The sequence below is a fragment of the Dermacentor variabilis genome, chromosome 2 (assembly GCF_050947875.1).
Source record: "Dermacentor variabilis isolate Ectoservices chromosome 2, ASM5094787v1, whole genome shotgun sequence".
In the NCBI taxonomy this organism is placed as follows: Eukaryota; Metazoa; Arthropoda; class Arachnida; order Ixodida; family Ixodidae; genus Dermacentor; species Dermacentor variabilis.
In genome coordinates this window covers 105546905-105573470 of record NC_134569.1, presented here as the reverse complement: position 1 = coordinate 105573470, position 26566 = coordinate 105546905, and the positions used below count along the sequence as shown (strand labels likewise).

The window sequence follows — 26566 nt, the reverse complement described above, 5'->3', positions numbered from 1 at the left end:
GCAGTCATTGCGTGGACGAGTATATGGGCATGCCAAGTGCGTGCTTCGTTGCCTTACGAAGCACAGTGTTTAGGGTGTCCCTATTCGCGCCTTCGTCAGCTGGAGATAAGGGGCGAAGTAGGTAACCCGCGGCACGATGAATGCGTGTACCAGGAACATGGCATCGTCCTCTTTAAGGTCTCGGTTTCTGTTGGATACCCTCCGAATTATACTAAGTATCTGTTCGGTTGTAGTCTTGATCTTTGTGACGGCAGCGTGTGCCTTCCCGTCGCTCTGAAGTAGTAGGCCGAGAATCTTAATCTGCTGTGTTGGCTTGATGGTCGTTTCATCAATGGTGATGATCACATTCAGCAGCAGCTCCTTCTGGGATTTTCCCGGTTGGATCATGAGCAGCTCTGATTTCTGGGGAGCGCAGCTCATTCCGCACGACTTTGCGTACTCGTGCACAGTCATTGCCGCCTGCTGCAAGACTTCCTCTGTCCAGGCATCGGACCCGACTCGGGCTGTCCACACCGTAATATAGTCGGTGTAGAACGCGTGGTCCACGCCTTCGATTTGCTTGAGTAGATCGGGCAGGGGCAGGAGGGCCAGATTGAAGAGCAGGGGCGACAAGACCAATCCCTGAGGGGTGCCCCTTTCGCCGAGCTCGACAGGGTGCGACTTCTCCCCTATCCTGATGGTCGCCGTTCGGAAGATGAACGTCAGAGTATGCGAGAGAGGAGCATTCATGTAACATGAAACGACAAAAAATACCATTTAAAGATTCTGTACAGCACAGTAAATGTTGCACAGTAAAGATTCCATGTGCAGTATTCCGAAGAGTTTTGCAAGAAACAATTGCACAGACAAAGTAGTGTGTCGTGCAAACATATTGGTGGTGCACAATAACTACGGAATGACCTCATTCTCAACATGGCAGCAGCACACTACAAGCAAAGCTAACTTAGTCATCTAAGGATGACCCATGAGCCACCTGGGTTAATTCTTCCTCTATATGTGAAACTAAATTTTATTTACCTGTCTGTCCGGGTGTCGGAAATGACAACAGTAGCAGGCAATGGTGACGCAGTTGTCGGTATGTTGCTTGACACGGAAGAAATGGTTGTGGTGAGGTTCCTTGCTGCTGCGCCGGTCACAAAGAGGTTTCCCGTGGGCTCTGACACAGTAGCTGCTGCCTCCAGGCCGGCACCAGCATGCATGCCTGCTGCTGATCCCACCAGAGACGTAGGCCCAAACACCTTGGTCCCCGGCACATAGCGTCGGTCGTCTTTGGAGGCATCCTCAGGGCGTGTCTTGACAACTGAAACTGCGTGTGGGCACAGCTCTTTTAGACATGTTGCAATTTACTCACCCCTCTGCAACGCAGCGCCTACAAGTGTGCATGCCAAGATAATGCCCAATAATCAGAGAACCTAACAAAAGAACTACAACAAATAAAAAAAAAAGCGACACATACACATGAAAATGGGGACCGAGGCAGAAATGAAACCACAGGACACTATCATTATATCAAAGATGCACCAACATGCCCAAGTCTATTCTAGCAAAAATAATAATGTTTAAAAAACTTTTTCATACATCTTAGGGCACTGCTTATGATGACCTGTGCTTAGTATTGGTGATTATGTGCCAAGTTTGTGTGGAAAAAGAAAAGAATGCATAAAGATAGAGATCTGAGTGCATGGCTCTTCTGTCTACGCTCCCCCCCACATACATTTCACACTCGATGTTCACTCAAAAGTACCACTTTGTGGCGCAACATGTTTAATACTATGTTTGGATGCGATACTGCCTGTTTTTGCAGAATAAATTAGAAATGTGCATTATTTGAAGGAATTTTGAGCCTCCTCCCTGCTCCCCCCCCCAAAAGATAACTATATTTCAGTGCACCTTCTGTCAAGGGCAAAGCACATGGTGCAGAGAAGACAGCACGCATAATTTTCACCCTTGCAAGGAATAACAGACAAAATTTAGATAATGACGCATAAATATTTGAAGCATTGAAATAATGAATCAAATATTGTACTACCCAATTTGGCTTTCAGATCAAATACTAGTCACTATTCATAAACACAAGTATTTATTTCTCGAATAGTTTTTGAATACAGTTAAACTTCAATATAACGAACTTCAATGCAACAATATTATTGATATACAGTCGCCAACCGATTTTGCAGACCTCGCGGGGAATGAAAAAAAATGTGAAAAATCGAACAGTCTGAAAAACTCGTTCAACCAAAAAATTTAATTTACTAGGCTTAGAGTGACTATAAAAAATCTAATAATGCCCTGCCTCATACTACGCTTGGAGGCGATAAGATTTTCTTGGATTTGTGAAGAGCGAAATCGCCTTTGTATACAGTCGAACAAGAGGGTCACCACATTGGCGATATCTGGCAAAGATCGCCATGAAGATTGAAGAAACGAGCCACATTTTTTTGCACCCCTCGGTTCTCCTGAAGGCACATAAGGTAGTGCCGATAACACAATTGTGAAGCTGCAAAAACACACACAAAAATGCAACATCTCCGAGGCACACCTGCTCTGTAGACACACCACATGCAAAAAGCAGCCGAAAGATTAAAAAAAGAAATGCACCTTGCATTATGTGATTATGACGGTAGTGCTGACCGAAAAAAGAAAGAAACAAGAAAAAGTGCTGTCCCATGGAGCGTTTTGTCAGCAAAGGAACAGCAGACATGGCCTCTGAGACTGGAGCGTGCGCCTCGCAATCATGGAGGCTATAAAGCGGGCCAATGGAAGCCAAGCTAAACCAGGCCAAGCCAGTGGAAAATCAAACAAGGCGGCTCCCGAGATCAGGTAGCGTGGCTCGGAACGAGCAATTTAGTCCGGAAAATCAAACTTTTGGGCCTAAAGTCGTCTGAAAAATCGGTCGCAAAAATGCATTAGCTCTATGGGAACCCTGACAGTGCATTTATGAAGTCTAGAATGTCCACCAAGTCCGCATTTTTGGTGTCCAAAAAGTCCGTCAGCGACTATAATGAAGTATTTCACTTTTCATAACATCTTACACATCTTACACATTATTAACATCTTACACATCTTATACATGACTTTAATATAACGAACTTTCACTACCGCCAAGAAAGAATACCAAGGCAATAAATGGAAAGTGCCGTGGATGCAGTTGGTCAAATGGTTGAATTACGTGTGGCTGCTTGTGAACACACCTCTCAAGTTTTGCGCTGCATGACAGAGAACAGCCGCTGAAGCGGAGCAGCGTGCTGTGCTGGTAGAGGCGAATTGCTCTCCGAAATCTCATGGCATGTGCCGCCCAATTTCAGGATTCATAAGTGGCAAATAAGTGGTGTTGGCACAGAGTATTACGCATTCATATCGGTGCATTCTACGTCACGTGTGATGCTGTATTTCCAGTGTGCGTTGCTTTAGCACTCAATTTAGTGTTTTTGTTGTGGTCAGTTATCCCTGCCTCGTGTGGCTGCAATAACAGCGATAAACACGAGTACTGATATTATTACTAAACGCAAGACCCTGCCGCCGTCATGTCCTGTATAAAGTTTAAGTGCAGTAAGATCCTATCACGCCCCGCACATTGTATGCTGTGGATGCGACGGAAAACGTGCAAGGGTTAGCTGAGGAGGATGGTGGGGTGATAAACACCATCTCTGCACGCAAGGGGGTGTGAGTGCATGGTAACGTGATCAATTGTTTGCTAGAGGATGGGGTGCAAGAAAAGCAGGTGAGTAACTATCACCGACACCTAAATTCAATAAAATACACTTTTTTTAATTGAAATTTGTTTTTTTTTCGATTGCCCGATAATTCAGAAAATTTTACAGACCCTTCTGTGTAAAAAAAAATCGCTCTGCCAATGTGCTTATTTGCACAAAAAGATCAAATTGCAATATAACAATGTAAAGTGGCGATTTTACTGACTTCATTATATTGACGCTTAACTGTATTTGAAGTGGTTAACTGTGGGTGATAAAACATCTAATTAGGGTGAAAGTGAGATAGATATACTGTTGCAGCCATTTAGTAAACAAACTAAAAGCATTTTTGCATTAAAGCATTAAATTGCATATTTGAAATCAGCTAGCAAAGATACACGAACTGTGAAAATTTCAATCAAATTGTGTAAAAAATTACAAAAGTTTTTTGAAGTGCGTCATCCCCCTTCAAGTAAACAACACTTCATGGGTGCTATGTTATGATGGAAACTTGCTGATGTGAATACTAGGATGTGAACATCGTTGTACAACACTAGTGGAAATGGCTGTTCATATTCAATTCGATTTGATTCCGTCTCCAATATTGCTATTTGCACATCCCTACATTTACATTACATGTAGTTCTTACTTATTCTGCATAGAAAGGTTAAGTACTGTACCTAAACATGATGCTAAACGAAGCCCAACACGATATACTTGCTGTGTGCTAAATTTAAACGAAAATGAGCAAGCACTTTAGCCAGAAGAGCTATTTATGCTGAGCTACTTTATCAACGCATTTCTTACATGCTGAAAGTTTGAAAGAGCTGGCACATTTACAGGTGCATATTATCATCGGTGATATTAGCGCTTAAAAAAAAAAAAGCTTTGTTCAAGTTCTTCTACAGCTTTTCTAAGAAAGCAGTCGCATACCTGTTGGCACAGACATAGTAGGTGGCTGAATGGCCACAGTCGTCGTTATTGGACGAGTCACTGATCCCGCCACTTGGACACTTGTTGGCTGCACTGCTGGAGATGCTGTTGTCACAAGACGTGATGCGCCTGCTGTACAGTTGAAATAAGAAAAAAAATAGGAAGAATCAGCTTACATCATTCCCACATGTGTGACTTGACAAAAAGTATGGCAACGACCATACAGTACAGTGGAACCAGTTTTTATGGCTTACAAGTTACTTTTTTCCTAAAAACAGATTACAAGAAAGGGATGTAAACAGCTTGAACAACAATGATTGCAGTCACAGTATGGCACCCTTTTGCCCACCACTGAAAGAGCAAACCATCACTGGCAAAATCATGCATTACTTACTTTGGCTCTGTAAAAATAATTTAAAAATAACTATGGGGTTTTAAGTGCCAAAACCACAATCTGATTAGGAGGCACGCCGTAGCAGGGGACTCCGGAAATTTGGACCACATGGGGTTCTGTAACATGCACCTAAATCGAAGTACACGGGTGTTTTCGTATTTTGCCTCCATCAAAATGTGGCTGGCATGGCTGGGATTCAAACCCGTGACCTCGTGCTTAGCAACCCAAAACCATAGCCACTAAGCAACCACGGCAGGTTGGAAAAATAGTTAAACCTGAAGTGACAATCAGCACAAGCCCTTACATTAGGCTGCATACATTTGAACATCCTTGGTTGCAGTGGGCTATTAGCGGATTACCCACATTGCCAAAAATGACAATGGTTATCGACCATCAGAAGAGCAAAGCTGGCCGTTAAAATTTTATTTTATTCGAATGTTGGCCTCAATTAATAAAGAAGCTTCTCGCCAAGTTTAGTTGGTATGTGCACTGCAGAAAAGAAAGAAGTGGACTTTTTTAGGTGACAGTGGCGTGCACTTGCCGTCAAAAGTGCTTGTGAACACTGTTGTCAAATCGCCGCAGAACATGATAGAAACTGAATGCAGAAAGAGCGCCCTTGTTTGAAAAACGGTTCTTTGCACTTTTTAGCCATGAAAGACTCAGCGAGGCTGCAGCATAATGTGCAGAAAAAGTGCCAGAAAAAAAGCAACATTTTTGGCTTTGGCAAGTCATGATTGAGTGGTAAACCGAACCTGAAAGTGCTTGGCAGAAAGACAGCAGAAAATGACATGTTTCCAATCATGGCAAGTCTGGATTCACTGGCAACCTAACACTGAAACTCAGATTGGTGGACTTTGATTGAATTACAATTGGTGAATACTCGGAGTAAAATCGCCATAAAGTGCTGGTTGATGCCAAGAAGCCGTTGGTGGCAAGAACCCACCTTCTAGCCTTCAGCAGAGACATTGCAAAAGAGTTAGTGTGTCTATGCAACAGGCAGAGGGAGCCAGATCTCTTTGCATATCGTTCGAGGCGCTTGACAACAGAGTTCGCATTCCTGAGGACACTGAAGACTGCAGCTGTGATGGAGTGCCGGCTGCACTAGTGTTGAATGAGGGTGCATGCGGCATCAAGAGGGTACTCAACGAGCTGGAGCTGGATTGTGGAGCTAGATGTTGAAGCACATGCAGCAGCAAACAACTAAGGGAAGCATTTCGCAAACACAGACGAGGGAACTTGACGACTCTAGAGCTGAAAAAAAGAGAAGACAACTTCAAGTGACTGCTGCTGAGCAGTGTCGTGTTGCAGTACTTTTGCAATACTTTTGCAGTAGGGGCCTTTGAATAATCGCTATTTTTCATGGCGTAAAATAGCATCTTCTGCAATATTAAAGCTGATTTTTCTAAATTTGCACTTCTGAGCCAAGCAACGCTTTTAGAGAAATTACTGTTTCCAAACTGCTTTGCCAAGAGCTGCTTTCAAGGTGGTTTCTATGGTGAAATTTTCTCAGGAACAAAATAAAGTAGTTTTCAGGTTTCTACATCTCTTCTAACACAATGAAAACATCAGATATTTGACATAAGGTTCATAAGGACATAAGGTTTGACAGATAAGACAGGCTCAGTTCCACATGACTGGTGAATTGGGAAGGTCATTCCAGTTTTCAAGAAAGGTGACAGATCATCCCCAGGTAATTACCGACCCATTTCGCTAACCAGTGTATGCTCTAAGATCATGGAACACGTCATTTACTCTAATGTTGCCACATTTCTAACATCGGCCAACTTTTTTCATCCAAACCAACACGGATTCCGGAAAGGCCACTCATGCGAAACCCAATTAGCTTTGTTCCTGCATGACATTCATTCCTATCTTGACGGCAATATCCCAACTGATGCGCTATTTCCAGATTTCGAGAAAGCTTTCGATAAAGTACTGCGTTCCCGCCTTTTACTTAAAATGTCTCTGTTAAACATTCATCTTAGTGTCTTGAACTGGATTCGGAGCTTTTTAACTGACCGCATGCAATTTGTTTCTGCTAATGGCTTCTCATCATCCTACTCACACGTTCTTTCAGGAGTACCTCAAGGCACAGTTCTTGGCCCCTTGCTCTTTCTAATATACATTAACGACTCGCCTTCCACAGTAACATCTAGTATCCGCCTTTTCAAGGATGACTGCGTACTCCACCGCCCCATAACTAACGCCAAGGATGCTTACATCCTCCAAAATGACCTGGATAACATACAGCAGTGGTGCACTAGGCGGCTAATGTCCCTAAATACTACAAAGACCGTACAAATTTCTTTTCACCGCCGCCGAAATTATACTCCGCCTACTTATAAAATTAACGATACTGCCATTATTTCCACTAACTCTTTTAAGTATCTTGGCATTAACCTTGCTAGTGACTTATCACGGTCTTGCCACATGAACCACATAATAAATTCATCTATTTGAGCAGTTGGGTATCTCCATCATAACCTGCGCATGACACCTTCTTCCTTAAAATTACTAGCTTATAAAACATTTGTGCGACCTAAACTTGAATATGCTTGTGCAATATTTGACCCCCACCAGTCTAACCTTATCTCAGCCCTTGAATCTGCTCAGAATCGTGCCACTCGCTTTATTCTTTCAAACTACTCGCGATACTCTAGCATATCCGCCTTGAAGTTGAAACTAAAACTTCCTTCTCTCGCTTCCCATTGCCGAATTTCACGTCTCTGCCTTTATCACAGGTTTTTCCATTGTTCGCCCCGCGACAGCAAGCTCATCCTACCAGTACGTCGAACACCCCGCACAAGCCATCCAAACAGCGTCATCCCGCATAGTTCCCGAACAACTACATTTCAGAAATCATTTTTTGTCCACACAGCTTACGACTGGAATGACCTTCCCTGCGACTTAGCACTAATCCCTGATCCAGCCCATTTCAAGACTGCCATCGAGGAAGCCATGTCATCATCATGATTCTCATATAACATTCATTGTTAACCGCCGTTCTTACGCCCACCCCTCATGTAATGTCCCGCCAGGGACCCTTGAGGTTCAAATAAATAAAATAAATAAAAATAAACAAATAAGGTGACAACACAAGAAACAAAGAAACTTACTTATCAAGTGGCAATATATTTACACATGCCACAGCAAAAAAGAAAGAAAGTGGCTGCCTTTATCCTGTACTTTAGGCCACCTAGAAGGTATCTACTCAACAAAAATTCTTACCTCTTTATTATTTTTGGAATGATAGTTTTCCTAAGCCGACGCACTTAACTGTTCGATAATGATCATAACTTGTTTTCTGTTTGTGCCAGGATGATGAAATTTAAATTGTTTTCTAAGGACAAGAAGGTAAATCATCCTGCAAAATTTCATCAAAATTCGTTACGCAAGAAGTCTTGTGGAAGAGGGCATTGCATGTCAACCTGCTTCACAAGTTCTACAAAGAAACCCATGACTTACAAAATAGACAGTGTAGAAGAACGGAATAAGTTTGTTTAAATATGTGCAGGAATCATCAACGATGATTGTGAAATGTAAGCGAATAGCTCAATGCTTCTATGCTATTTACTTTATTAAAGGAATGATGCACTTCAAGGCATATACCGTATTTACTCATATACCGTATTTAATCATATTCCAAACTCTAGGGTCGGCTTAGATTCGAGGATTTTAAAAAACGTGCCAGTTTTTCATTGAAACTGCTAAATATGATGCATAGCTAGCGCCATCTAGAAAAGTCAGTATTGCAGCCGCTACTAGCCGTGCCAGTAGCCAACCGCGCACAAGTGAGGTCATCATTTTGACCTGTGTCGTGTCAGCCGCATCAATGTGCGGCGTGGTGTTATCGCGATGGCACCAAGACGGAGATGCCACTACAGTGCCGCTTTCAAGCGAAAAGTTGTGATAGCCACAGAGGCATCGTCGAATCTTCAAGTTGTGCGGGACTTCGGCGTCGACGAGAAAAACGTCCATTGTTCGAGGGGACGGCGACAGCAGCTTTTTGCATGCACTGCAACGAGGATGGCACTTAGCAGACCAAAGAAAGGCTGTCACCACGAAGTGGAGACAGTTTTGGCCGACTTTGTTCGGACGCAGGGAGACGCTGCCCTTCCAGTGACAACAGAAGTGCTCCAAGCGAAGGATAGGGAACTTTCGAAGGAGCAAGGCCTAACGCTAAAGCATTTCAAAGCCAGCCGGGGCTGGCTTCAGAAATTCATGAAATGCTTCGGCTTCAGCCTCCGACGTCGCACTTCAATCACCCAGAAGCTGCCAAGCGATTTCGAAGAAAAGCTTCTAGCTTTTCAGCGCTACGTGCTGCGAAAGAGAGAAGCGGCAGGCTACAACCTTGGGCAAATCGGCAACGCCGACCAGATGGCTGTGTATTTTGACATGCCAGTGGCGTACACCGTGAATGAAACGGGTGCCAAGGAGGTGAAGGTGCGCTCTGCGGGCTACGAGAAGCAGCGCGCAACTGTGATGCTGTGCTGCACAGCTGATGGACATAAACTCCCTCCTTATATGATATTTAAAAGGAAGACACTGCCTGCTTGAGAAACTTTCCCAAGAAATGTCACTGTGCGGGCAAATGAGAACAGGTGGATGACGGGTGCGCTGGCGGAAGAGTGGGTTAAGATTGTGTGGCGACGGCGTCCAGGAGCCCTTTTGACAAAGAACTCGCTCCTTGCAGTCGACTCTTACCGTGGGCACTTGACCGACAACGTGAAGGCTGCGCTCGCCCAAGCGAACACGGACCTCGCTGTCATACCAGGCGGCATGACAGGCCAGTTGCAGCCACTTGATGTCTGCATCAACGAACCTTTCAAGGATCGTCTGCAGAAATATTACACGGACTGGTTGACTGACGAAGACCACATGCTAACGGCAACGGGCCTCATCAAATGTGCATCACTATCGCCGCTGGCGGGCTGGGTAGCTGCAGCGTGGGACGACATCCAAGGTACTTTGATCGTGCGCGCCTTTAAAAAGTGTAGCATATCTAATGCGCTTGACGGTACCGAAGATAGTGCACTGTTTGAAGGTGACAGTGACAAGGAACACAGCGACGAGTCTAGCAGCGACGACGACATTGAATGAGCTCTGCATGTTCAGATTCAATAAATGCTGTTTGTATTTTATTAACACTAACCTCGCTTTTTCTGTTCAGCCTACATTCGAGGTAACATTTTTTTGTTTTGTTGGCTTCGGATTTTAAGGGGTAGAGCTTAGAATCGGGGTCAGCCTAGATTCGAGTAAATACGGTATATGTACCAGTGAGGATATTTTTTAGGTTGCATTTGTCGTTTCATTGCATAATTTCTTAGAGAACAGAGCCATTAACAAGCACAACGGTAGCAGGAATATATAAGTGGCCATACAAGTAAGCCGACTCATCATATGTGTGTTGTCTGTAGCAATGCAAGCACTGGTGTGAAAAGGAGCTGCCATCCTCCTCTTCCGCAGCCACACAGGAAGAGAGTGCCAGGAGAAGAAGAGGACTGTCTTTTCTGAGCGTTCCAACACAGTAGCCAAACCTTCAGGCTCCAAAGCTTTTGCACAACAGCACAACAGCATGTGCATCTCGAAGATAGAGTTCGGTGACCAACGTGCCCTACAGCTCAGCTGTGTGAGAGCATGCAGGCTTTGCAACGGCATCTTTGTATCAGCAGCGAAAATGAAGTTTCATTATGGATGGCATGTTTACTGTAAGCAGGCTTTTACTATACATTGAGTCTCTGTAACAAAGTTTCACTCCGTGATGCAAACCCAAGAAACAAAGTGCCCACTGACCGAGCCTGTTCTGGGGTAGTCCTATGCTTGGCACTGTGGATGCTGGTGCCACTGACAGGGGACTCTTGCCTGACACCACTGTGAAAATTGGGTGAATGCCTGAGCCTCCAGTGGCCAGGCTGGAACCGTGAAGTGATGCAGGCTGACTTGTTGCCACCACCTGCATAAGGCATTCACAATGATGCTGACAGGTGCACACACTGCCGCAATACGATTAATATCACTACTTATTTTCCACCTGGCACCAATAACATTCATTAATAGGGGGAGTGGGAAATGCCTTGATGTTTAAGCAGAAATTTCATGAATTGAACCTAAAGAATAGCAGGGCATGACCAGTAATTGAAACACTTCATAAATGTCTGCAAACAGTGTCCCAGTGTCCAATTTATTGCAGTGTCACAGAGTCCAATTTAAATCACTGTTGAGTCATTATCACCAGCCAATGTTTATATCCACAGCAACCTCCAATTACCCCTGCCTTCAAAGTCTTCAATTACTTCTGTTCTGTTCAAGAGTCATCATCATGCAAATAGAAAGAAATAGAGGTAAAAAAAAGAGTAATTAAAAGCACAAGAAAGTTCCACATAGAGCTTTGCTTCTATATGTAGGGGTGTAAAATATTTACAGGAGTTGGTGCATTCTAAAAAAAAAAAAGCAGTTCCTTGCAGAAAAAAGGGTGGGCAAACTAACGGTTGGGTTCAAGACATACAGGCAGTCTATTTTGAGGGACTAAGCTTAGACTAGTGGCATTGCCAATACGCTGCTGTCAGAAAATTTCTGCCGATGCTATACATAGGCTTAGACACTGCTTAAGTACTTGAAAATATTCTGCAAATGCAATGTACATACAGACGAATGTGTCCTGTCCTTCTAATCAGGTGCCGCCTTACTCTATAGCCCAAGACACTACCAGAAGCCAATGTTCAATTGACGGGGACTTGAAACATTGTTTCAATTCCCCGTAGCTACGGGTAAGTTATATACAAGTCCTTTTGGTACAACTTCCAAAAATCTTTTATTGATTGATGTGCACCAACTTCCCTTGTATGCGTCAAAGTGCATTCTTACGAGAAGCAGGATGATAGACAAACCATTGCAGACATGTGAACTGTCTGTATTAGTATCTCCAGCAACATATAAATGCAAGTACTAGAGCATTTAATTTGGCTCTTCTTTTAGATAAACAGACTAAGATTACTTCAGCAGCTGGGACACTCTGCTTAGGAGTCAGTGCATCAACCTGTTTAAGCTTCTGTGTCCTACATTGCTCTCTATGCATCTCAAATGAAATTCTTTTTCTTTTCACAAGGGCACACAGACAGCACATTCCCCACATGAGTGCACTTTATGCCATCTATCACCCACAAACCTTAGCGTCAAAACCAGTAATGTTGCCCAACTTCCTAAGCAAATTTTCACAAGCACACATTGGAGACAAAAGGTAGCATCAGGACTCGCCTGCGGTGCCGACTGTACAGAAGACGTGGGAGCCAACGTAACAAGAGACATGGTGCCCATGTTACTCCGAATGGGCACACTGGGCTGTACAACCTGTCGGAAAGGTAAGACGGATGACACAAGTGCAGAAGGGAAAGCCTGCTGAGACAGAAAATCACAGAGGCATGTGTTGCTAGGACTATAGCTCGGCTTAAGTGCTCTTACTGCTACATGAAATAGCGTGTGGATAGCTAAGGTTGACGTAGACCAGTGGATAAAATGCCGAGGGCCGCAGCTGACAGCGGCTAGAGTTCCCTCATTTTACGAAACAGCCCTTCATGCGTTCCTACTGCACCAACCAGGCTTTTATACCGAACATGTCAGTTTTGTTGAATCATTTGCGCAGTGATCATCCATAAGGACAGAGACTAGCTTAAAGCCAAAGATTTCTAGTAAATAATCGTTTTGTTTTGAAGCATGTTTTAACCCTTTGGGGGTCAAGTTTTTTCACAAAATGCAACCCTCCCTCAGGGTCGAATTGTTTTATTACCAATTTAAAATCTTCAGACTGACCTACGTCGAAAAATATTTACCAGATTTCTTTTAGATAGACCAAACAGTGACAACAAAATATATTCGTACATAAACGTGCGTTGTTGATTCATGAATACAGATGGCCTTATAAAAATACTTATAAGAACAAAAATGTAGCTACATTGATTACATATATATATATATATATATATTCTGATTCAGCACTTGGATAGTAGTCCGCATCGGAGCCGATTATTTGAGGCCTCTTCATTTAAGTAACTCACTCTAAGCCTCTCCTGGAATCCCCATATTCAGAGTGTCTACCAAGAAGACATTTCCAAATTCTCTGAGTTTTCCAGGTTTTCCCTGAGTGCCTTTGCAAAATTCCCTGAGTGATGCAGAACTATGTTTTATGTCAAGACGGGCTGAAACCATATCGCCCGATGCTGTCACTCGCTAGTAAGCATATGAAAAAAATTAAAAAGAACGACTTAACCCGATTTGAATACTAAGGAGTAGTGTTTATGTTATTCAGAAAGAGAATAGAAGGGAGGGGTTAGTAAAATGCACAGCAAATAAAATGTCTTCGAAAAAAATGCAAATGGAATCGGAGCTTCTCAAATATGAATAAAAAGGAGATGCATACAGAACCAAATATTTTCGAATATGAGCTATTTCTATCAAATGATAGCGAGCTCAGTGGTATGAGGCCCGAAAATTGTCACAATTGAGATTCTCTCTCAGCAGCTCGTAAGACGACCTCAACTGTCCTGACATACTCTCAGCCTGCGCAAGACGCCTCAGTGTTGTGTTTCACTGCCTTAAAGAGTTCATTTTGGTTTGGACAAGGGACACCTGCATCTCGACATCAGCCAACACTGTTTTTTTGAGCTCAAGCTCCTTCAAAACGGCGGCAGCACGCTGCCTTTCCAGTTCATTCCTCAATGCGTAGGTCCTTTCTGTTCTTGTCGTTCTTTCACCACTCATTCGCCCCACGGACCATTTGAAGCATCTTCTTGGTCAGTTGCACAGTGCATGTCCGATTTTTTGAACTCCCTAGGGGCCGCGAAAACGTCACAAAAATCAGCCAGTTGCAAAAAATAAATGCACGTCATTTACAGCCCTTAGAGGCTCGAACCGCCATAGGCACATTTGAGAATGCTCTGAATGCCTGTGGGTACACATATCAGGCATATCGGTGCTCGTACCGTGACAGGAAATACCAGGTGCACACGTGTATAATTAAATAAAACATACTGTGTCCCGTTGCAATAGCCCCTTCCCACGCTTGTTATGCTTCACTGCAATACTTTTGTGCATGCTTCACCAAGTAACATTTTTGTACAGAGGCGAAGCTGACTTTCGGAAACCGGCATTGTGCAACGCACCATGTTTTCCAAGCTTCTATGCCAATCGCGAGGACCACAAAGGTGGAGTCCGTTACATTGCTGACCAGCAGCGAATTCTTCCAATAAAAAACACGGCACCGAACGGCAAGAAGCTTCATAGCGAACGTCGAAGCAGCTAGGCCTAACGTTGCCGCAGCGGTGGCCACAGCTGCCAGTGCATCTGTGTGCGAGAGCACCAGTTCGAGGTGGCGAGGTAATCAAAATGGCAGCGGTGGTGGCTTTGATTGATGCCGTTTTGTACCTGCAGTCACAGCAAAATGTCCGGAAAATCTGAAAGCAAAGAGTTCTTGCGTCCGAAATATCAGACGTTCCGATACATTGACTCTATGGGGTACGTGGTGGTGCCACGAATCCGTCCAAATTATCAGGAATCCGGAAAGTCGGTCGTTGACTGTACACTGGCAACTCCGCTAGCCGACGACAGGGCATCAAAGACAATTCATTACGATTCTTGTCTGTTACTCGAGCCAGCATTACTGCGACTTTCGACCCTTTCAATAAAATTGCAGCTAATTTTCCCTGATAAAGGCACAAATTTCCTGAGTTTTCCCTGAGTTTTTCCAGACCACTCAAAATCCCTGAGAATTCCCAGTTTTCCCGGTTTTTCCGGTTGGTAGACACCCTGATATTACTAACATGTGCGCCAAAGCATTGGGGCACTTACGTCGAAACCTTTGAAACTCGCCTTCTTTCATTCATAAGCTTATTTCCAAATGTTGGTCCACCCACAATTCAAATTTCTCTCTACAGTCTGGTCCCCTCTTCAAAGCTATTTAACTACCATGTTAGAAGTTAATCAAAATAGAGCCGCTCACTTCATTTTTTTACATATAACCACCACTGAAGCATAACGAAAATTTCCCTACCACAGTTAAGTAATCGCCGTGACATAGCCCTCTTGTGCTTATTTCATAAATATGCGTAGCAGTTTAACCAAAATCTTTTAGGCATAGAAGCGTCACTGCACATGTCACGTAGACTACACAATAACCTAAGCTTCACATGCACTTATGGTAATACTGACACATTTAACTCACCAGCACTTCCATGTGACATCCAGCTATGGAATAATCTTCCCGATAGCATAGTCGCAGAAGCTAACTTGGTGAATTTTCGGCAGTCACTCATATCACCAGCTAGCCCTTCATTTTCCATAACCATTAGGTGTAGTCAATTATTCTTTTGGGTTGTTCCGTTGTCTGCGCAGCTACACTTGTGCACATAGTGTTCCTGTATTAAACTTTTTACCATTGCTAACTTATCAGTTTGTTTTCATGATTCAAATTCTTATTTATATGCACATTTTTGATGTTACTTTTATGTGCTACATGTTACTGACTTATTTAATCAGTGCTCCCCCCCCCCCCACATGCATCATACTTTCAATAAGTGTTCCTATTGCTCAGCTGTAGCATGCATTGCTTGTTTACCATTTTTCTTGTATGTTATTATGAAATTTTACCACCTACTGTTTATATAACTTCCACTACACCCCCCTTACTCAATGCCAATCGGGCCCTGTAAGGTACGTTCAAATAAATAAATTGCCACCTAACTCAATTGCAGCACAACCAGTACGCACACCCATAGCATAATCGAACCATGTATGTGAGCGAGGGGCAATCACTTTTCTCAAGCCGAGTCTTGAGAAAAGAAACAGAAGCATGGCAGCATCGTTTGTATATACCAGCGCCCGCCCGTGAACAGATGCAATCACATCCCTGTGAGCAACGGATGAGTAAGCATCCAGCAGTGACCCTTTGAGATGTTGTAAACCAGATAGACATCAGTTTTTTGGAGCACAATGAATGGAAACAGCCGGTGAAACGATACCAAGACTAGCTGCTGCGCGCCCTAACATGCATGGATGGAACTCCAGGGCAGAAAAGCCATGGAATGAAAACCATTAGACTAAGGGGGAAAAAAATGTACCCACACAGGGTGGCAGCACTTTCTGGGCAACAAATAGTTGAAAAATCGGTGCATTTTTCAAACATACAGATGGTAATGTCAATACTATATGGCATCGACCATTTGACACTTGTTCATGACACTATATTTACAGCACTGATTCTCAAAGGATTAAATAAACTATTTGTAATTTGCATTAGGGTCTATGTGAATAACTAATGAACGTCCCGCTGGGATCAAAATAATGGGGGAATTGGCTATGTATTTCATGAATGAACACTGCTCTATCCTTCCTGTTCAGGAGACTCACTTGTGCATGAGGTGACACGATGGTGGCCCCACAGCTAATAGTGCTGCTATTGCTAGTTGTGAGAGGCGATGGCGATGATGGGATCACTGCAGAGTGGCCGGTTGTGCCTGTGGCAAGCCCAGGCACCGCTGTGTACTGCACAGTGGCTGGAGATGTGCTGCACTTGAACGTCTTCTCGGGAACCTAGTGGTTTTTAGCAAATTAGGGGACATTTCATGCCATCACAACAATTCCGTGCATACATTAGCAAAGCAGATGTGGAGCTGTTAAACCAATTATTTTTCAACATTCCAGCATAATGAAACAAAAGTTTTGCAGATGCTTCTGAAACTGATGAACTGAAAATGTGTGCAACTGAATCATTTAAATTAAATTCCATGCATTCGTTAGTAAGGAAAACTTATTGCTCTTAGATGAAGCTATCCTTTATGAGCGATCTGCCATGAAGTAGTGGTGTGAATTAAAAGGATTCCAAGGGGGAAAATATTAAGTAAACCTTTAATAAACTATGGTTACACAAAAGCAAAGTGGCCATTCTTATCATAGTAAGATGCTTAGTAACCTAGTAAAGGCAGTAAGGCAAACAACAGCTGTCAAATCCCATCCCAACGTTTCCCCATCAGCTCACCATGACATCATGAATTTTTATGTCTACTCAAGTCTAGTTAATTGTTTATCAGTAAACAAGGACTACACTGCATTTTAAAGGAGCCAGATATTTGGCCTAACAAGTTCCCAGAGCCTTTCCTACACAAAAACACCACGTACAGTCGCCGACTGATTTTTCGGACTCCGAAAATTCGAACGTGCTCGATTATTCGGTCTGCTTCATGGCACCGCCATTCTCCCCATAGACCATAATGTATAACAACTGCCGAAAGTTCGGACAGCTTACAACCTCTCGTCTGATTTTTCGGACACTGCTTGAGCCAACTCGATTGAGAGCAAGCACCATGCACCAACTCTGACCGGTGCATGGTTCGACTTGCTGAACGCCCTTTTTGTTTTGAACGGAGCCTCCTTGCTGCTCCACGAGGTGGCACTACTGCCAATCCCCGCTCATCATCATCGTTTCTGCCTGGTTTGTAGCTACAGCAGTTCCAGTCTCAGGTTAGTAAGCCATGTCAAGACAATCCAGCAGCTGATTTGTTTCTTTCTTTATGCACAACGCTGCGTTTTTCGTTTGTGCGACTGGTATCGGCGTGACGGCGTGATGATGTTTGCTTTGTGTGCTGTGTCGAAGTTGCGATGATGCAACGCGGCATACGGAAACATAGCGTCAAGTGTCTAATGGCACCGACAGTGCCCGCGCAGACTGCGCTGGGAAATGCCAGCAAGCGGGTGCCAGGAGGCCTAGGATTTGTCGCCTTCCGATGTGCTCCCTACTGACGCCGAAGATGTTCTTCCGAGACCTGCGCAGTGGTTGCATTGCGATTCCGGACACCGTCTCATTTGACAGTTTCACAGGTTCTGATACTGCTGTACTGACATGCGCAGAACTCGATGACGGCGATATCATTCGTCGGGTTTATGCTGCGCCGTTGGACGATAACTCCGAGTCGGAAGATGACGAACCATGTGCACACTGCCGTCGCATGCGGAGCGTGTACAAGCAATGACTGTGCTTTCAGCCACCTATAGTGACCGTACGACCCTCTCCGAGATTCAGACTTATCTGATTGCGCGTAAACAGAACAGCATGCAAGGGCGCATTCACGATTTCTTCAAGCCTACTGCCGAGCCCGAATAAGTGCGTGGAAATAAAGGATTTCTTTTTTTTCTCTTAATCTGCTTTTTCGGACACCTGTTTATTCAGACATTTCCGCAGTCCCCGTGAGGTCCGAATAAACGGCCGGCGACTGTATATAAGAAAATACTTTCAAATCTGCGATGTCATGCTGAAAAAATGCCAATGACATTTTGACACTGACATGAATTCAAGAAAGAATTTGGCTGTCATCTTGCGGCTAGTAATTCACATTTTTCTGCCAAAAAAATAAAAATAATATATTATAACATACTTTGCCAGTCCAAAGTGTTGCCCTTTAGTATTCCTATATATAAAAAAAAATTATACAGCTTCACCCGACGAGCAAAGCATTGGCAACGATTGCGAGGTTCAGCATTGCACTTAAACTCCTTGGACGGTGTTCTAACTATATGCAGGTGCAACGTGCTGGAGCAATGCAGCATGCCAGGCAACTGCTGTTAGAAGGAACAGTGCCCTGGCAGCCACCAAGCATCTCACAATGCTGGCATGTTGAGGAGCATCGCCAATGTTGTTGCAGGCGTCGCACTACGATAGTGCATGAGATGAAAGGGATGGGAAACTGACAATGTTAGTCAGCGCTTAGTAAAATATTAGATAATGTTAGCTTGACATTTAGTGTCTGTTCTGCTCAGACTAGTGCATACACACAGCAACTAAGCAAGAACACTAGTGTGCTTATAGTGTGTGTGTGCACAATGGTCATGCCAACAGTAGAAGGCAGAGTGCTGTCTTGGATCCACCACCGAGCTGACTGAGCCTCCACATTGACAATGTGTCCACTTCGCTTCACTGTTTCTCCTGCCAAACCCACTCTGCAGCTCTGGAGGCCTTCTAGCCCTCCATGCGCAAGCAGCTCATGTGCTGTAGATCGCAGGACAGCATGATGACAGGAATGCGCCTCAAGAGTCCGTATAATTGGTATTGCAATAAAAGAGAAGGAGGGAAAAAGTGAGGGACACAGTGACCCACCTGATGAAGGCTGTGTACAATGGGTTGAGTGACGTGCAAAGGCTTGGCTATTGAAACTGAGGAGTGGCCAAGCGTTGTCCGTGCCAGGGGTTCCAAGGAGCGGCCCGAGGCAAAGCCAATCTGCACCTGACCAGCTCCTCCGTGCGAGCCAGACCTGGGCACCCCATGCATTCTGTGAAGGCCATCGTCGCATACATTCTTACATATAAGGAAACCCTCGCCGAACACAGCCACATTCATGACCATTTCTGGATGGCATTTACCAGTTTAACTCAAAAGGCAAAACAGTACTAAGGTCATTGTAGCATAGACTCATGTGCAAGGCATACCTAGCTGCACAGAGACTTTTGATCAAGGAAAAATAACCAGTCCTCTGCATGTCGCACATGACATGAATAGTGGCAGTTGAGGGCCTTTTAGGCATTGACACTGACCATTTTACAAACATATGCATGGCATAGAAAAAGAATTGCAGTGCTCTTCAGGGATATAAATGCCCTTTGCCATGAGAATAGATAGTTCATGCAAATAAGTCTCCTGCTCAGAAGTTTCTCATACACAGCACATACATTGCAAACCTTGTGCATTGGCTAAGGGACAGGCTTAGGACATAACCTTCAAGCATTCACTCAAATCTTTCTAGTGTAACTATATGTTAATGATGCATAAGACATACAAATACATAAGCTGCTTACAGCACTAGCGGTTATCGAGTTAGTGCTCTACATACCACTGAGAACATATATGCACTGTGGTCCAACTCCCTTACCAAACTGCTGTAGTCATATTTTAAGAAAACTTGTGCAATGTGTCACAAGAGATGCTGACAGTTCCAAACAAATCCGAGCCAGTAAAGAGTTCATAACAACTAGCAACGTGAAATTATGATGTACAGAAACAAAAGAAAGCACAAAAATAAAAATAAAATGGGCTATTGCAAGTGCCTTTGATGGGGGCCTGAACCCCCCCTCGGGCTTGGTGAAAGAATGCAGTCCACAGATAGCATACGCTGCAGTCAACATCTCGGTCAAACTTTGCAGCCGTGGGCGGCACATGGAGCTCACAAGCAGAGCGAAGTCATCTTTTTCTGAAATACTCTCCTTACAACAGAAGCCTAGTTCTCACTCTTTTCAGGCACTATACTTCTTGTAGCATATTCCCATACGTGGCTGCTGATGGCCAAAAGCTGACATCAATCAAGAAAGGTGTTTGAATGAGTGCGCTTTTTCCCATTGTTACTGTGTAGATTTATTGACGCAGGTTAACAGACAGGCTAATATACAGTCACTGTCTGATTCTCCAGACTCCCTAGAGGCCGCGAAAACGTCAGAAAAAATCGGCCAGTCTGAAGAAATCCTGATACGGCCTTTTACTGCCCCCAAGTGCTCAAGTTGCCACAGGCACGTCTCAAATAGCTCTAAAGGCTTGCGAGTAAACTTATTAGGCGTATTGGTGCTCGTACTGTGTTAGGAGATGGCAGGTTCACGTGTGTATAATTAAGGTAAACATACCATGTCCAGGTGACAATTGCCCTTTGTCACTTTTAATACGCTTCACCGCAATACATAAACTATGCTTAACCGCGTCACATTGCTGTATTGAGGCGAGGGTAACTTCCGGGAACCAGCATTACACAACACGCTGTGCCTTCCGAGCTTCGAAGCCATTGGCGAGGATTACTAAAACGGAGCCATTGCTAACAGCGAGGCATTGTTTCAATGAAAACCATCGCACCGAGCAACAAGAAGCTTGATAGAGAACGTCGAAGTAGCTAGGCTTAGCGTTGCCACAGTGGTGGCTATGGCTGCCGGCTGATCTGTGTGTGAGAGCGTTGGTTCGAGGCGGCGAGGTAATCAAAATGGCAGCAGTAGTGGCTTCAATAAATGCCGTTTTGGGCCTGCAGTCATGGCACTAAGTCCGGAAAATCGGAAGGCATGGTGCCACGAATTATTGGGCATGTTCGAAAAATCGTGCGTCCAGAAACTTAAAGTCGTTGACTGTAAACAGAAATCTGCTTTCAAGAATTACGTACTTTCGGAAGACGACGACCATCGTCTAATCACGCTCCGTCGCAGTCACCCGCAGGAACTAAACTTTGACCAGACTGCTTACTAGTATTATAGGCATCGGGTTTTGAACACTCAACTAGCCCTAAACTACACGAAACTTAATGACAGACCACATGCACACTTGCCAGCATATGCTCACGCCTGGCTGCTCCTTGCTAGACGCCTTGGCAAAATTTGATTCATATTGAGCTATTGACAGCTATTTAAAATGCACAAGTTGGATATGGTTATTATCCATCAGTCAAGCTGGTGCAATACAAAGCCGATCCACACCACATTGCAAAGCCAGACTGGAGCATATGAACACAGCACACTGAAGCCATGTCGTGCACAAAGCAAACACTGCACATATGCACGATAGTTGCATGTAGCTGCAGTCTGCTATGTAGCACAGATACCGCGGCCACCACAGAGTGCCACAATATATCCGCTCGCTGAATGCACTGCAGCTGACTGAAGACAACCTTGTATGGCGCTTCGTAGGTGCCAAAATCAGAAATAGCGACATCTACATGAACATTTAAAATCAATTTTGAACTGCTCATCATGGTGACGTTCAGTAGGCAGATCGTTGTGAGTGTGCCCCACTTCCCCATAGCCTTCGCGGTGCAAGGAATTGAAGAAGGAGCGGGAGTACCGCAGAGGGGACCATAAGCGACATTTCAATGCCAATAACTATGCTTCTGCTGAAAGCATTGAAGTATTTTTTGCAGGAAAGTACATCTCAAATAGTCTACTTTTAACTTCAAATGCATTCCTTGACTTCGATAAAAAAAGGTTTAGGGCTCCTTTAAAGGCAGCGCCAGACTTTGCAAGGTCTGGCCATTTTGAGCTAACAAGCACGGTGCATACAATGCGTACTAACAATCGTGTCTGCTAAGTATTACATCTCTACAAGCCGCGGAAAGTCTTACATTTCAAACCAAACACCATTTGCACTTCTCCTTGCTGCGTTTCTCCTTGCTGGGCGCTGCGCTCCCAGCCAGAGAGGCTATGTCAATCGCACAAGTGTACCTAGTACATGGTAGTGCTGTGACGTCACTCATAGTCACACATGACTTCGAGAATTATTTAAGGCAACATCAGTTATTTGTTTAATCTCTTTCTTCAATAGACGAATTAAAGTTTAGAGAAATAATAAAACATAAAAACCCAATGTCTGCATGTTTTTGTTTTAGTTCGTACTGTAGCAACAGAGATGTACTTCCGTTTCGTCTGCTTGTTCCCATGTCGTGCAATCGCATGCACAGAAAACGAAACTGTCATTTTCTACCATGTTCCAGTACCATGATCATGCTCTTTCATCCTCTTGCACCTGACTTAGTGCTTGTGATTGTGGTATTGACTTATACCGTTAATCAGGTGTTCTTGTGCAGAGCACGCAAAATCATCCGCTGTGCGAAACGAGACAAACGCAACAGCTCGCACACAAGACCGTCACCGGAAGTGTGCCCCTCAGCAAAAACGCGAGAGAGAGAGAGAGAGAGAGAGAAAAAAAAAGGCAGGGCCCGTGAAATATTCGTCACGCGATCCTCCAGCTCTAGTATGGGAGAACGAAGGGAAGGAATTTCACTTGCAGAGGCTACACGGGGCAAGTGGAGAGAGTGTCTATGTTGGCAATGACGCCTGCCTCCCGAAATCATGGGTTCGCGGCACTTAGTGTTTCTATCTCTGTTATTACTGAACTAATTGGAAAAATTCTTGCAATAGAATGCACCTTAGAGGGCATTTAACAATTTCCATTGCATAACCAAAATGTGTTATGTGGCCTGATGAGGGGCCCTTAAAGTGGCTGCTGGCAATATTTGATGGGGCTTTATGCTTCAAAGACACAAAATAACTTTGAGGGACGCTATAGTGAGGGCTCTGGAGCACCTGGGTCTCTATTTAAGGGGAGGACACAGTGCAAACACTCCCAATTTCCAGCTAAAAATGCGTGATGAGTTGCTTGCAGTTTTGGGTTCCTTTAACTGTTAGAGAATGTGGCAGCAATACTTCAGTCACACCTGTGCAGTAATAATGCCACATCTCCATGAAATTTGTATATTTAGATGAGTCGGCAGTGCCATGGATAAAAGAATAATAATAATATTTGGGGTTTTACGTGCCAAAACCACTTTCTGATTATGAGGCACACCGTAGTGGAGGACTCCGGAAATTTTGACCACCTCAGGTTCTTTAACGTGCACCTAAATCTAAGCACACGGGTGTTTTCGCATTTCGCCCCCATCGAAATGCGGCCGCCGTGGCCGGGATTCGATCTTGCGACCTCCCGCGATCATCATTGTACAGCTCCCTTTCCTCTCTTTATTTATAAGCTCAAACAGCGGCATCAAGGGTGTGATAGGACATGTGAAAAGGCTGATTTAAGGACACTGTTCACCCTAACACTGCGATATGCAAGCCTCCTGGTTAGCTCAGATGGTAGAGCATCTGCCCAAAAAAATCCCGAACCAGGACGAATATTTCCTCAATAGCGGAGCTCTCTTTTTGAGTAACCTTAGTAGGTTTCCATTGTAGCTTCGTGCTACATTTGTGCTACATTCAGGCATATTCGGGCTACATTCGGACAATTTTCCCTCTTGTTATACTTCCTCAACCTTGCGGGATTCCACAGAATTGGTTTGCCACACATATGTAGTGCAAGTTTCATGACTTTATATTCACACAAAAAAAAGCAGTTTTAAAAGCAAAGACCCCTTAAAATCTGTATATAGAAAACAATATTGCTTACTTCTGCAAGTCCATCACCTGGGTCATTGACAGGCCTGCCGATCGAGGTAGGGATGCAAACGACGCTCTAGCAGGAACAAGCCCTGCTGCCCGTGCCTGCTGCGAGAGGTTACAGAAAGAAAAAAAGAAATCACAGTAACCAAATACTTCCATATCACCAACACAAAACCAGGTGAGCATGATAGAAGTAACACAGAATGACGACAGAATCTCTAAAGTGAAAGCGCCATGCACATGTAATCTATGCACAAGTACGATTGCTCCACAATAAAATGGAAATAGAATTAAGCAGAGTAGAAAACCAATTAAGCATCTGTAAACTAATTGCACCAGTGTCATACACGATGGCAAATGTGGGCAGGTAAGTGCACCTTGTCATTTGTCTTGATGTGTTCAAGTTTCATTCCAGCGTGATAGTACTCTAAACCTGTCTGCCAACAATACTTCTTATGACCCTTCAACATTCATTTTGGGGCGGTGGTACATTAGGCTCATCTTCCACAACACTTAAGGTTCTTCAACATTCTATCACAAGATTACAGGAGGGCTCTTCAATGCATATGCACAGCATGGAGATTACAACCCATTGCAATCAAAGGCATTAAATGGTTATGAAAGATTTGTTGTCTGGGAAAGTGATTGGATCCATTGGCGAGTCTTGAAGTCTTGAATTAGCAAAACATTATTGCAGCTGGAACAACTGTTAAAGGGTCACTAAGGCAAACACCAAATAGGATAAGTCTGGCGGATTACTCTTGTTCACTTGCTTCGCAGAGAAATGTGGCTTGTTAGCAAGGTAAATAAAGAGCAAGCTTCCCTTCTTCAATTTCTTGTCAAAACCATGGTGTTGGCCAGTGTGAAATCTCGGATTTCGCAGCATTCTTGCACATTCAAATCCTTAACTGTTGAAACAACCTAAAAGAAAGCCACATTAGGTTCTTAATTTGTCTAATAAGATGATATAGTTTGCTGACTCAGTAACAATTTTATCTAGCCTCAAGCAGATGCTGCTATAAGATATCTATTGTACGACACCATGTGGAGCAGGTGTGCGTGTTTTAACCCTTTAAGTGCCAACACCTAATCTCACAAGTTCCAAGGTAGAGTCTCACTTTTCCACGTGTTTTGCAACTCACTTCGAATGCCAGTGCAAAATCTGGCACATTCGTCCATCCGATTTCAAAATTTTGATGAGTTCCCTCTTTAGCCGCAAGAGCTTGGGGCAACATCGAGAGCAATAGTTCTTGGTTGTGGTGTCAAGGTACCAGCAGCACGCAGTACATGGTGCATGGTTCTTTTTCCTTGCAAGTATTTTCATGCAAAAGTTGCAATATTGGAACACAGGTCATGAGCCTTCGCAACTGAGCACAAGATGTACACAGGCAACAATCAGAAGGCGACAAAAGAGAGCAATGACCCAATGACCTTCCTGCCTCGGTCTTGGGATATACCCAGCTCACCTCAGCCTTCCAATGTCATGTTTTCTTGAGCAGCACACGTTTCTTATAACAGCTCGGTAGATACGCAACATTGTCCGCTAAGAGCGGTAAAGGCACCCTACGACTCAGTCCTTGCTCCGAGGATTTGCACTATGAATGTCCTCAACTCACCAATTTTGCCTTCAACTATCTGCTGGCTATGACAGGCACAAGTGAGTTCACTATCTTCAACGTCCTGCCACAGATAAACATCTCAAGGAAGTGCATGTTTATCATGTTGCCTGCCCTCTGCTTGTCTGCCAAAGTGGTTCTGCAGGACGAATTTTGTTGTTATTACAGCCACCAATAAAGACAGTGTGAATATTCAATGACATGTGTGGCCCTTACTACTCTTTGTTATACGAACTCTGCTCTCAATTCCAGCTTCAAGAAACCTTACCACATGGCCCGAGTTTGGAGATCAAGCATGTACTGTCTAGGCAATGTAATAATCTTCAGGCAAAAACTTACTGAGCAAGATATGTGTACACGTCCAGACCTTGCCCTTGTCTGCTTGGGCAAAGTCGGCCTGATATTCAACTTCTACTGCCATTTTGGTGACCATCCAATTCGGGAAGACTTGAAACACAGATGACTGTGGTCGTTGAAGTGCAGCAAATAACTGGTCTTTTCTTAGAAGAAGAGGCTATTAAGTTTTTTGGACTCGCACTCCTACTTCCGCATCTTCATTCCTAGCTTCGCTAACATCACTCAAACTCTCAGGCACCTTCTATAAACAAGGCCTTCTCATGGGCCTTGAGTGAGCACCTCTAGGTCCTGGCTCTTCTGCCAGCTGACATTCCTCTTGTCGTCAAAGCACATTCTTCAGCATTTGGGCTCCCAACTTCACTGAATGTTCACAAGAATGCAAGTGGTGTTGGCAGTGGCACTTTACTTGTTCACAACAGTGGCAGCAACACATCATCCCTTATGCGAGTCTATTCTGCACTTATGCAGCATTTCCAGCCCTTTGACCAGCTTCAACAGACGTTCATGTGGATGCAAATAGAGCCGGCACTGGTGCTGTACTCATTCAAGACAGTGTCAAAAATTAATGTGTCATCTTGTATGAGACTTGCCACTCCAGTCAGGCAGTGTGTTCTTCAGTGCTTTGAGCCTCTGCTCCAGCC

At 44.1% G+C, this 26566-nt stretch overlaps 1 protein-coding gene across 7 annotated transcripts in view; it reads right to left on the bottom strand.

Moving 5' to 3' along the window:
- Sap130 (Sin3A-associated protein 130) overlaps positions 1–26566 on the bottom strand; it is a 117913-nt gene that overhangs the window by 43382 nt on the left and 47965 nt on the right. For 3 of the 7 annotated variants that reach the window (XM_075681593.1, XM_075681591.1, XM_075681595.1), the window contains 7 exons: positions 23960–24057; positions 19157–19328; positions 16417–16599; positions 12274–12366; positions 10813–10972; positions 4626–4757; positions 1018–1306 (listed from right to left, as the gene is read on the bottom strand). In XM_075681593.1, the coding sequence (XP_075537708.1) occupies positions 1018–1306; positions 4626–4757; positions 10813–10972; positions 12274–12366; positions 16417–16599; positions 19157–19328; positions 23960–24057 (1127 nt within the window). The remainder of the gene's footprint in view (positions 1–1017; positions 1307–4625; positions 4758–10812; positions 10973–12273; positions 12367–16416; positions 16600–19156; positions 19329–23959; positions 24058–26566) is intronic. The other 4 variants (XM_075681594.1, XM_075681597.1, XM_075681592.1 and 1 more) reach the window with 3 other exon arrangements.